Here is a 12,271-nt window from a genome sequence, read left to right as displayed (position 1 = left end):
TGTTGATTTTTGAGACCTCAGTTGATGTAGTAGTTGCTTCCAGCTCTGGAAGGCAGATCCCATGGGTGGCTTTGCTTAGCTCAGTTCAACTCAGCTCACTTCTGTCGAGATCACCACCCAAAGTGTGATGTCCATCTGGCATCAGCCTTACTCTGCACTTCTGCAGAGCTGTGGGCTGGCAGATGAGCCTGGTTGTCCCTGTGGCAGCAGTACCCCCTTTGAGGGTGGAGGCTTTTGTTGTCATGGTGTTTGTGGACTCACATACCTCTGTGGTTCCTGGCTCTTCCTCAGCTGATGGTCCATCTGAGCCAGGCACCTGCTCCTCTGCAAACAGCTCTCCCTGCATCTCAATGAGCAGCTCCACCAGCTCTGTCACCTGCACACAGACAACCATTGGTTCTCTCCTGGGAGGCTGAAGCTGAGCCAAAGAGCCTTTCCCACTGCTGAGCCTGGCTTCTGCACAGAAAGCTGCAGCTGTGGGGCTGCTCTTCCAGGCAGCTCCCCACCAAGTGTTTGCTGCAGAGAGGAGGCAGGCAGGTTCCCCTGAACAGCAAAGCTCAGCAGGGCCTGCAAGGCTGTAGAGAGCCAGGAAAGGCAGCATACCCTGCTTGTCACCTCCAGTAGCATGTCCAGGGGTGGCTCCTCCACTGGGCTCAGCAAGTTTGGCCCAACACAGATGGCAAGGCTCCTGGCTGTCATCCTGCTGCTGTCCGTGTTGCTGCTGATGTTATGCAGCAGGGACAGCAAGCTCTTGAGGAGAATGAGGTTGGCCTGGGGCAATTTGTTGGTGACCCTGGGCAAAGAGGAACACAAGGTCAGTAAAATGGATGTTGTCAACACAGGCTGATGGCACCCAAGACCAGCTGCAGGAAGGCTCCCTGCCCACCCACCTCCCTCCCTGCCTGCCCTTCTGGCAGGAATTCCTCGGTGGAGCAGCCCCCAGTGTGTGCAGGAATTGCTGCAAGGAGAGGAATGCTTTTGTGTGCCTCTTGCCCCCAGAGCTCCAGCCCTCAGCAGCTAGAGGTGGCTGGCAGCACACACAGCTTGGGCAAGGAGGCCACTGCTGTGCAGGCAAGTGCCAAGCTCTGCCAGTCCCTGAGGAGCAGGCAGGCTGCTGAGCACACTTACTCCTTCAGCGCCGCCAGCCTCGCCTGCCTGCTGCTCTTGTGCAGGGCTCCCATCCACTGCTGGTACAGCTCAGCCTCCAGCAGCTTGGAAGGGATCTTGCGCAGAAAGTCCTGCAATGGCAAAGGCTCTGGCTGAGGCTTTGCCCAGCCCTGGCTCGCCAGCAGCCACTGGCTTTCGGCTCCTGCTCTCACCGGTGCCCATCAGCACCAGAGAGCCCAGAGCTGCTGGGCTGCAGGTCAGCAGGCTTCACCTTCAGGGTGGCAGCCAGCAGGTGCACGGGCTGGCTCTGCAGGGGCACCTCCTGCCCGCTGTCCAGGGCCTCCCGGAGGGCCCCTAAGTCTCTCTCGCCAGCTGCCAGACGGAAGATCCCTTCTGTGGATGGCCCCCGCTGGTGGAGCAGAGCCAGCAGGTCCTGCAGCAGACAGAGGGAGAGAGCTGCCTGCCTGCCGTCCCAGCCCTGCCTGAAGGCTGCTCAGGGGCAGCAGCAAGTGTGGAGGGCTCCACAGCTCTCACCGGTGCGGGACAGAGGGTGGCAGGAGGATGGTGACATTGGGTCGAGCCCTACCCAGAGCCCCTCTGCTGGGGCCACCACTTGCCAGAGGAGCAAGCAGGATGGGGAAGCCCTGGGCAGGCTTTGCTTACCTGGATGGGCTGGGGCATCCTGCCATCCTGGCTGCATAGAGCAGCCAGGGGCTGGCCAAAGAGAAGACCTGAGCCACCACAGCCCGATGGTCTGGGCACATCTACAGTGGTGGCTGAGGTCTCTCTTTGCCTAAAGGGCCAGGGCAGCCTCATTCTCCTTCCAAGAGTCAGCCTCATGCGTTCATGGAGCAGTGGCCTGGGCAGTGCTGGGACAGGTGGGCTCTGCTGCACGGGCTCAGGTTCAACCCTGCAGAGCAGAGAGCACCAGGCATGAGCAGTGTGGCTGCTGTGGGTCCCAGCTGTGCTGAGGTGTCCCCGAGCCCTGACTGAAGCCTACCTGGAGCCCCTGCAGCAGTTCAGCTGGCCCATGCTGCCAAGATGTGGAGGAGCCTCGTGTGGGATGTGATGGAAAACCAGGGAAGAACCGAGCTAAGCCAAAGATGACAAATGGGGATGCTGGTGAAGAGGAGCTTGGCTCTCCTGCTGCCTCTCCTGTGTGCTCCCTGTAGGCACTGGAGCCGTTGCCAGGCAGCGCCAGGTGAAGGCAACAGTAGCCCAACGGTCACTCAAGGCAGGGGTGGGGGAGGGGCCCCGGAGGGCTCTCCCCAGTATGCCCAAGTCTCCCTCATAGTGGTCTCACCAACACTGGGTACTTGCTGGTGAAGCTTTGCCCAGTGCAGCCCAGGGTACCACTTGCTGCCTTTGGGCAGTGGCACCTTGCTGGCTGCTGCTGAGCTGGGACCTCCATGGCCTTTTCTGCCACCTGATCTCCAGCAGTCCCAGGACACACTGTGCCCATTCCAGTGCTATCCAGAGTCAGGCTCCCTCTCTCTCTGTAGCACTCCTGAGGCCACTGCCATGAGTGTGAGAAAGGCCCAGGCAGCAGCCCAAGTGGAAGAGCTCTCTCCTGTTCTGGGACAGGGTGACAGAGGATGCACCTTGGCAAGTTGTCCTACCTTGTTGGACAACCTTGTTTTTGTCTTCCAACCTTGTTGATTCTATGATTCCATGATTAGGAATTCAGGGATATAAGAGACAAATTGCTCTTAGCTTGCCTTTTTTATTTTCCCTTCCCTTCAAAATGAAAACAGGAGGTTACAGATAGTACTGAAAGTGTTTTGGAACTTCTCCTCAGCATTTTCTGTTTACCAAATGTAATTTATAATAAATGATGCTGCTATAGAATCATAGAATCAACCAGGTTGTAAGAGAACTCCAAGGTCATTCAGTCCAACCTAGCACACAGCCATAGCCAATCAACCAAAACATGGCACTAAGTGCCTCAGCCAGTCTTTGTTTGAACACCTCCAGCCACAGTGACTCCACCACCTCTCCTGGCAGCCTATTCCAATGCCAATCACCCTCTCTGGCAAGAACTTCCTCCTAACATCCAGCCTAGACCTCCCCTGGCACAACTTGAGACTGTGTCCCCTTGTTCTGTTGCTGCTTGCCTGGTGGACGGATCAACCCCCACCTGGCTACAGCCTCCCTTCAGGTAGTTGTAGACAGCAATGAGGTCACCCCTGAGCCTCCTCTTCTCCAGACTAAGCAACCCCATCTCCCTTAGCCTCTCCTCATAGGGTTTGTGTTCCAGGCCTCTCACCAGCTTCCCTGGATATGTTCCAGTATTTCAACATCTCTCTTGAGGAGCCCAGAACTGGACACAGTGCTCAAGGTGTGGTCTGACCAGTGTTCAGTACAGGGGCAGCTGGCTCATCTTCAGCTACTATCTACCAGTACCCCCAGGTCCCTTTCTGCCTGGCTGCTCTCCAGCTACTCAGTCCCCAGCCTGTAATGCTGCTTGGTGTTGTTGTGGCCAAAGTGCAGAACCCTGCACTTGACCTTGTTCAATTTCATCCCATGGGCCTCTGCCCACCCATCCAGCCTGTCCAGGTCCCTCTGCAGGGCTCTCCTACCCTCTAACAGATCCACACCTGCTCCTAGCTTGGTGTCATCTGCAAACTTACTGATGCTGGACTCAATCCCCTGGTCCAGATCATCAATAAAGATACTGAAAAGGACTGGGCTCAGCACTGATCCTTGGGTGTTTGATTGTTTTGTTTGGTTGGGTTGTGGTTGTTTTGTTTTGTTTTGAGAAGATATTGCTCTCTAGAATTAAAAATTGCATATAAATCACTCAAACAGCATTGATTCCTCAAAATATTTCTCTTAGCCCAAATATTTTGGTCAATTCTGTGAATGCAAAGACTTTGTAATACTATAAACAGCCTTGAGATTAGTAAAGTAAATTATAGAAATGAAAACAAAACAGAACCACAACTATGGAAGCTGCTGTTTTATTTTGGACCTTTAGTGAGACCAACTCCATGGGGACAATAAAAACAAAAGGTAGGATATAGGCTGAATCTCACTTTCTTTCAAACTGAGGTAACTTTGTCTGCAACTCCAGTGCTGTCAGCAGAGCTCTTGGAGCTTTATTTCTAGTATATACAGGAGATGATTCATTTTCCAGCCCCCTGAGGAGGAAAGACCATCAAATTTAAGAATACTGAGAATCAGGACAACAATATCAATGCCCTACCAAAGCAATAACCAGATTCAAACCAAGGTTTAGTTGCTGCTGTGAGAAACCCTATAGGTTGATGACTGCAATGAGATGTTTATTCCGGTCTTGCTAGTTAAACTTGGAGATCATATCCTGGTTTCTAACAGAAGCCATCTCTAGTATCCACATATGTTTTGTTTATCTTACCATCAGAATAAAAATGATGGTCCAAAACCATAGAATCATAGAATCAACCAGGTTGGAAGAGACCTCCAAGGTCATCCAGTCCAACCTAGCACCCAGCCCTAGCCAGTCAACCAGACCATGGCACTAAGTGCCTCAGCCAGGATTTTCTTGAACACCTCCAGGGATGGTGACTCCACCACCTCCCTGGGCAGCCCATTCCAATGCCAATCACTCTCTCTGTGAAGAACTTCCCCCTAACACCTAACCTATACTTCCCCCTGGCACAACTTGAGACTGTGTCCCCTTGTTCTGTTGCTGGTTACCTGGCAGACGAGACCAACCCCCACCTGGCTACAGCCTCCCCTCAGGTAGTTGTAGACAGCAAAGAGGTTACCCCTGAGCCTCCTGAGCTTTATTTTATTTTATGAGATCAATTCTTTTTTTCAGAAGCACCTTTGTCTTTACAACCCATCTTCAGAAAGAGTCTGTGTTTCTTGCAGCTTGAGTCAGTGAAATCAGCTTTTAATACAAACAGAAATGATACATCATGCCAGTCTTCAAGATTCAAGGTGCAAGGTCCTGCACCTGAGTCAGGGCAAATCCAAGCACCAATATAGGCTGGGATGTCAACAGCTTAAAAGCAGCCCTCGGGAGAGGAACCTGGGGGTGCTGGTTGTTGAGAAGCTCAACATGAGCCAGCAGTGTGCACTTGCAGCCCAGAAAGCCAACCAGAGCCTGGGCTGCATCAGGAGAAGTGTGGCCAGCAGGTGGAGGGAGGTGATTCTCCCCCCCCTACTCCTCTCTGTTGAGACCCCACCTGGAGTACTGCATTCAGTTCTGGAACCCCTAACACAAGAAAGATATAGACAGAGAAGTGCCACTGGGATGATCAGCGGGCTGGAGCACCTCTGCTATGGAGATAGACCTCAGAGAGTTGGGGCTGTCAAGCCTGGAGAGGAGAAGGGTCCAAGAAGACCTTATTGTGGCATTCCAGTATCTGAAGCGGACCTAAGGAAAGCTGGTAAGGGACCTTTTAGGATGTTGTGTAGTGATAGGACTAGGGGCAATGGAGCAAAACTAGAAGTGAGTAAAATCAGATTGGATGTTAGGAAGAAGTTCTTCACCATGAGATTGGTGAGACACTGGAACAGGTTGCCCAGGGAGGTAGTGGAAGCCCCACATCCCTGAAAATCTTTAAGGCCATGCTGGATGTGGCTCTGAGCAACCTGATCTTGTGTTAGGTGTCCCTGCCCATAGCAGGGGGGCTGGAACTAGATGATCCTTGAGGTCTCTTCCAGCCCTTACATTCTATGATTCTATGATTCAGATCTCCAAAGACAGTAAATGGCACTGCCATCCGTGTATTTCCACTCTCACACAGGCAATGAATGAGCAAGGTCACACTGACTAAACAAGCACAAGGTCAATATTGGCAACTAAAAGTACAGCTTGAGAGGAAGGGAAAGGGGACATACAGTCTGTAACACAAACTCAGTACTGCTCTGTGAAAGACCCTCAAGTCAGTCTGAGAAGAATGGGGTTTTTTTCTTCTTAACTAAGTGACTGTTCCTCTCAGTGTCTGTTGTATTTTCTAGGTGTTCAAGACTCCTTTTGAAACCTACTTTGGAAGGTAGCCAAGAGGGCTTTACTGCTGTGCAAAGGATTTGCAGCAGGACAATGATTGCACCATGTAGTACTCTGCGGTTTAATCTATACACCCAATGCAGAAGTGAAGAAAGGCTGAACTTTGAGTAACTTGCTTTGCTAAAGTAAACATGATGAAACAGATGACTGGGAGTAGTTAACATGTATTCTTTACCATTCAAATGGTGTGATATAAACATCCTGCCAGAGCTCTGGGGGACTGGATATTTTCCATTCTCCTGATACTTATAGTGTAGATCAAACCAGCAGGATGTTTTTCCTTCCATAACCAGAGGGCTGCAATATATCATGGACTATATAAAAGACCTTCTAAAACATATGAAATAATGAACTGTAGCTCAGTGACAGAGTAGAAAGGCAGTAAGCTACCTTTGCTTCTTCAGTGCATCATGGAAAGTCACCTGCATTGACAGCCAGCCTTTCTGAAGCTACTTACATTCCTCTAAGAGGCAAAAAAGTGCCATGCTGAAAGCTCTAGGCAGCTCATCCTTTTGCAAGATCAAGACTTTCTGAAAGACTTCTGCCAGTTCAGACAGAGACAGCCAAGGATGGGTGATACTCAGCTTTTGACAACCAGAGCAAGAGGAAACACAGATAAGAAATCATAATTCTCCTTTTTTAAACTATATGTTCAGACTTTATAGGAGCTACTTAATGTTTTGCAGCCAAGGCTTGGCTGTGAGTAAAAATCCAGATGAAAAAGAGAACGCAGGGAAGAAGAAGGTCACTCTCGGGTCAACACAGCTAATATAAGCCCAAAGACCATTTTGTGTCTCATTTTGAGCTTCTAAGCATAACACTTCCTCATCTCAGAAGGACACGATGATGGCAGGGTATCTAGTGCCATGGTCTAGTTGACTGGATAGGGCTGGGTGATAGGTTGGACTGGATGATCTTGGAGGTCTCTTCCAACCTGGTTGATTCTATGATTCCATGATTCTATGATTCTTGGGCAGATGGAGTGAAGTGCACAGGAGATTAGACAAGTCCTGATATCTAGAGGAAGTCTCAAACAGGAGTTTGACAGCTCATTCATCATCATCAGTCTTTAACAAGGACTTTACAATCTCTTGGATTCTGTTCACTGAATGTTCTGCTAGTATTTTCTCCAAAATCACTATCTGAGTCAGAGTATTGATTGAGCCACCCTCTCTTACTTGCACTCATTGATGAGTCAACGGTGTCTGCTCAGCCTGGATTGTGTCCAGCTATTGATTACCTTTCATGAGACCATGTGTATTTATTAAAGAATTGATAGTTAACTGTCTAAATGAAAAATACTATCATTCATTTTTCTCATAATGAATGTATATAAATGTTAGTATTTGTCAGGATATGGAGAGGAAAGAGACAGATGACTCCTCTGCTCCAACCAGACACAGGCCAAGCAATGGAGAACTGAGTCTTAATAACAGAGCCTGCTTGGACAGACACTCAGTGAATAAAGCCAGATGTAAGACATAGGACTAACAAAATGGCTATCAATAATCAGCATGATCAGGTTGGGACAACTCAAAGTAAAGACACCTAAAAATGGATTAACCTGAATAGCTCATAAGCTATAAAAGTGAATTTGGGAAGTTAAAAACCATCACATTGTGAATTAACAGATTCTGACTAACCTTACACATAGAAGAGTTCAAGCAGGGTGAAATCAGCCAGCAGAAATGCAGAGACAGTGCCCAAATACCCAGGTGTGCTAGTTTGAAGCTGGCTAGAATGTTTTGGTGAGAAGAACTAGATTACAGGCTGTGAAAGGAAAACAATGGTGATGTCTACTTCACTCACAGGCTTGCTGAGATGTATAGGCACAAGAAATAAATACATAGATTACCAGTCTCATTTGGGCTGCTGCTGGGGAACTGGCTGAGCTGCATCTTACTCTCTAATTTCACCCTCCATTTTGGACTAATCCATTTTGCTTCCTAGCCCCCTGGCTGAACCTCCATTCTTCCTTGGGACTGGGGTAAGGTTGAGAGGGGTAGGGGGAAGGTGCAGGGGTGGTTGGGAGCCCCTCCTGGGGACTCAGGTTTCTGGGAGGGCTGTTGTGTTTCTGTATTACATTTTGGTTTGTCTATTTCTGTCTATAACTGTATATACTGTAAATATCTGCTTGTATATTGTGCCAGCTGTAAACATAAGCTTCACTCATATTTCCAGAGCCAGCTGAGGCTAATCTGGGTGATTTCCAAAGTGTGGGGGGGGTGGGGAACACCCAAGCCATCACACCAGGTAAGGAGTAAGAAGGATCAAGCCTGCCTGGAGATGAATCTAAAGGAGACATGAAGAAAAATTAGAAAGGTTTCTACTGCTCTATCAGCAGCAAAAGAAAGATTTGGGGAAATGTGTGCTCACTGCTGAACGAGGTGGGAAAATTGGTGACAAAGGATAGACTACCACTGAATGTTTTCTTTGCTTCAGTATTCACTGGTAGGAATGACCTTTGGGGATCTCAGCCCTTGCTCCAGTTGGAAAGTCTAGATCAAGCAATATTTACCCTTGGTGGAGAGGGTCCAGGTTAGGTAACTCTTATCCAGGCATGCATAAGTCCACAGGATCTAAGGAGAGCTGAGGGAGCAGGGTGACACCACTTGAAGGCGACTCTGATAGTGGCAATCAGGACAGTTGGGGGAAGTTCCTAAGGACTGAAGGAAAGCAAATGTCACTTCAATAATAGCAAGAGGGTTCAGAGGATCAGCCTCACTTTGATCCTTGGGAAAATAATAGAGCAGCTAATCTTGGAAACCACTTCCAAATTTTTTAACACAAGAAGTGACTTGGAGTTGTCAGCATGGATTTATGAAGGAAAATTCATGCCTGACCAAAAGGAGCCTTTGACAAGAAGATGAGTAACTCAGTGCATAAGGGGAGAGCAGTGTATATTCTTCATCTTGATTTTAGCAAGGCTAAGACTCCCACAACTTAATCACTCACAAACAAATGAAGCACAGACTAGATAAAGGATCAGTGAAGTGGACACAAAACTGTTGTTAACTGCCAGGCTGGAAAGGTTATGTTCAGCAGAATAAGTCCATCTGGAAGCTGGACATTTGTCATGTACTCCAGGGGCTAATAGTAGAACCAAAACTGTTCACTGTCTTCATTAATGACCCAGACAATGGAGCAGAATGAATCCTCAGCGTGTTTGCATGACTCGAAAACAGGAGGAGTATTTTATACCCTTGAGGGCTGTGCCCATTCAAAGGGACCTCATCAGGCTAGAGAAGGGGGCCAACAGACAACAGGATGAAAAACCACCTTGTAGAGGTAGTTCTATGGGCACTAGTGGACGAGGCATTGAACATGAGACAGCAATGGCTTGCTGTGGCAAAGGTCAACAGCACAGTGGGCTGCTTTAGGTGAAGTATAAAGGAGGTGATCCTCCTCCTCTACTCAGCATTCATGAGACATCTGAAGTGCTGGATCCAGTTCTGGAGTTCCCAGTAAGTATAGTAGAGACTTCCTGGAACAATTCTAGCAAAGGGCTGCACAGATTCTTCAGGAAATGGAGCACTTGTCAGATGAGAAGGGTCAAGAGACCTGAGACTGTTCAGCCTAGAAAACAAAAGGCCTGGGGGGATCTTCTCAGTTTCTACCTGTATCTGCTGGGGTGGAAAATTAAAATTAAGTCAGAGTCTTCTAAGTGGTGACCTCATTACTGTCTACAACTACCTGAAGGGAGGTTGTAGCCAGGTGGGGGTTGGTCTTTTCTGCCAGGCAATCAGCAACAGAACAAGGGGACACAGTCTCAAGTTGTGCCAAGGGAGGTATAGGCTGGATGTTGGGAGGAAGTTCTTCCCAGAGAGAGTGATTTGCCATAGGAATGGGCTGCCCAAGGAGGTGGTGGAGTCACCGTGCCTGGAGGTGTTCAAAAAGAGCCTGGATGAGGCACTTAGTGCCATGGTCTGGTTTATTGGCTAGGGCTGGGTGCTAGGTTGGACTGGATGATCTTGGAGGTCTCTTCCAACCTGGTTGATTCTATGATTCTATACAATACAGAACCTGTTGTACTGTTTGAAAGGAGAGAAGCAGATGCACGTTTCCCCAGGCAGAGGAAGGAACTGAACCAAACTTTTCCACATCCTATAGGATTTCTAAACAAATGGACCAGAAGGTTAGTGACAATGTAGGAAATGGAACATGAAGTTTATTCTCAAGCCTGCCTTTAGGAGCTTACATTCAGAGCTTGTTTCCTCCACAGCAGAGAGAGCTGGACTCTGGAGGGTGATTGAGAGTGTTGAAAAACAGGCTGCTGCTCTGAGTTGCCCTCTGAACAAGAACATATCATTTAGAACAGTACTGTTCTGGCCTCAGCATTGCATGAGCTACCCTAATCAGCTGTGTTTTTATTCTGTCAAATTTCATGATCTACATTCATTTATCCTGATATTTATGACTTGAAAATTAAGAAACAGAAAGCACTGCCCTTTGCAAATCTTAAGTGAGACTACAGGCAAATAACTCTAGGCAAATAACCTTCAGAAGCACAGCACTTTCATGGGCAGAAACAGCCAAAGACAATGAGCTTCCTGATTATTTATTGCAGAGGTGGAATTCTTCTGTACTGAAATGGAAGAATCAGGTTGGTGTGTCTAAAAACTGTGTTTTTCCAACAGGGATGGAGGACTTTTGAGTGCTGTTGAGCTGAGCATTCAACAAACTCTACAACAGAGGCAGTAAGGGAGCTGGATGAAGGAAAAGAAGGAAGAAAGTCCATAGTATAGGACTGTAACACCACATGTGACTGTGTATAGAAGGCTGCTAGAGATTTCTTGGGGCTTAGAAGGCAGAGGAAGGGCAAAAGAAGATTAGTTCTTTGGTTATAAATAAAAACAGAAAGGTAGCATGAAGATTGAATTATTTCAATGTGAAATTAAATTATCTCTGCTGCTGTTCCTGACTAGGGTGTTCCAATATAGAGCCCTGTCTCAGATTTTAAGAGCAGCATGTACCAAAAATAAGAAATGAGCAGTCAATCATTTTACAAGGTCGTTGTAGATAGACCTGCAAATATGATTATCCTCCAAATAGAAACAAAGAACTTCTTTAGGAGATTGGGTTTTTTTTCCCTTGCTTTTCTTTGATATGTGTGCCATTGAGAAATCTCATCATGCACTGCCAGTGTTTTAAAGGTAATAAGTAGGCCAGATGGAGCCAGGTTACCCCTGAGGCTTCTGCTAAATTTTACATCTGCAAGTGAGTTAAGTGATTCCTTCACTCTCCTCAGTCCTAGGAACACTTTATCTGGTTTTCCAAAACTATGTGGATGAGCTGAAGAGAGTGCAAAGTTGCTCTGTGACAATGAGCAGCTTGATGTGCCAGTAGACCTCAAACGTATAAGGACCTACAAAGCAAAAGAATGATAGAATTATTGAATGGCTCACAGAATGGTTCCAGTTGGAAGAGACCTTTCAATATAGAATCATAGAATCATAGAATCAACCAGGTTGGAAGAGACCTCCAAGATCATCCAGTCCAACCTAGCACCCTGCCCTAGCCAATCAACTAGACCATGGCACTAAGTGCCTCAGCCATGCTTTTCTTGGACACCTCCAGGGACAGTGCCTCCACCACCTCCCTGGGCAGCCCATTCCAATGGGAAATCACTCTCTCTGTGAAGAACTTCTTCCTAATATCCAGCCTATACCTACCCTGGCATCTAGTTTCTGGTACCCTGCCATGGGCAGTGACACCTTCCACACATCTTCCACTACAGCAGGTTGATGAAAGCCCCATCCAACCTGGCCTTTAACACTTTTAGGGAGGGAGAGATGTTGAGATACTGGAACATGTCCAGAGAATGAAGCTGGTGAGAGGCCTGGAACACAGCCCTGTGGGGAGAGGCTGAGGGAGCTGGGGGTGTTTAGCCTGGAGAAAAGGAGGCTCAGGGGTGACCTCATTGCTGTGTACAACTACCTGAAGGGAGGCTGTACCCAGGTGGGGTTGGTCTCTTCTGCCAGGCAACCAGCAACAGAACAAGGGGACACAGTCTCAAGTTGTGCCAGGGGAGGTCTAGGCTGGATGTTAGGAGGAAGTTGTTGGCAGAGAGAGTGATTTGCATTGGAATGGGCTGCCCAGGGAGGTGGTGGAGTCACCATCCCTGGAGGTGTTGAAGAAATACTGGCTGAGGCACTTAGTGCCATG

General features: G+C 48.2%; 1 protein-coding gene across 1 annotated transcript; it reads right to left on the bottom strand.

The window, feature by feature from the left end:
- Positions 1-85: 85 nt before the first annotated feature.
- LOC135173257 (T-cell activation Rho GTPase-activating protein-like) lies at positions 86-1,788 on the bottom strand. The gene is made up of 5 exons (XM_064140013.1): positions 1,771-1,788; positions 1,379-1,540; positions 1,129-1,238; positions 604-793; positions 86-376 (listed from the first exon to the last, which is right to left on the bottom strand). Exons 1-5 carry the CDS (start codon positions 1,786-1,788, stop codon positions 86-88), a joined length of 771 nt encoding a protein of 256 aa, XP_063996083.1.
- Between the last annotated feature and the right edge of the window lie 10,483 nt (positions 1,789-12,271).

Source organism: Pogoniulus pusillus, chromosome 3, assembly GCF_015220805.1.
Source record: "Pogoniulus pusillus isolate bPogPus1 chromosome 3, bPogPus1.pri, whole genome shotgun sequence".
NCBI lineage: Eukaryota > Metazoa > Chordata > Aves > Piciformes > Lybiidae > Pogoniulus > Pogoniulus pusillus.
Note: the sequence above shows the minus strand (reverse complement) of the source record. Positions and strands in the feature narration are given on the sequence as shown.

Bases quoted from the DNA above. Each gene is read 5' to 3' on its own strand.
- LOC135173257 (XM_064140013.1), bottom strand. The intron at 1,239-1,378 runs GTGAAGCCTGCT...TTGCCATTGCAG, and splicing joins TGCTGGCTGCCACCCTGAAG to GACTTTCTGCGCAAGATCCC. The intron at 794-1,128 runs GTAAGTGTGCTC...CTCTTTGCCCAG, and splicing joins AGGCTGGCGGCGCTGAAGGA to GGTCACCAACAAATTGCCCC.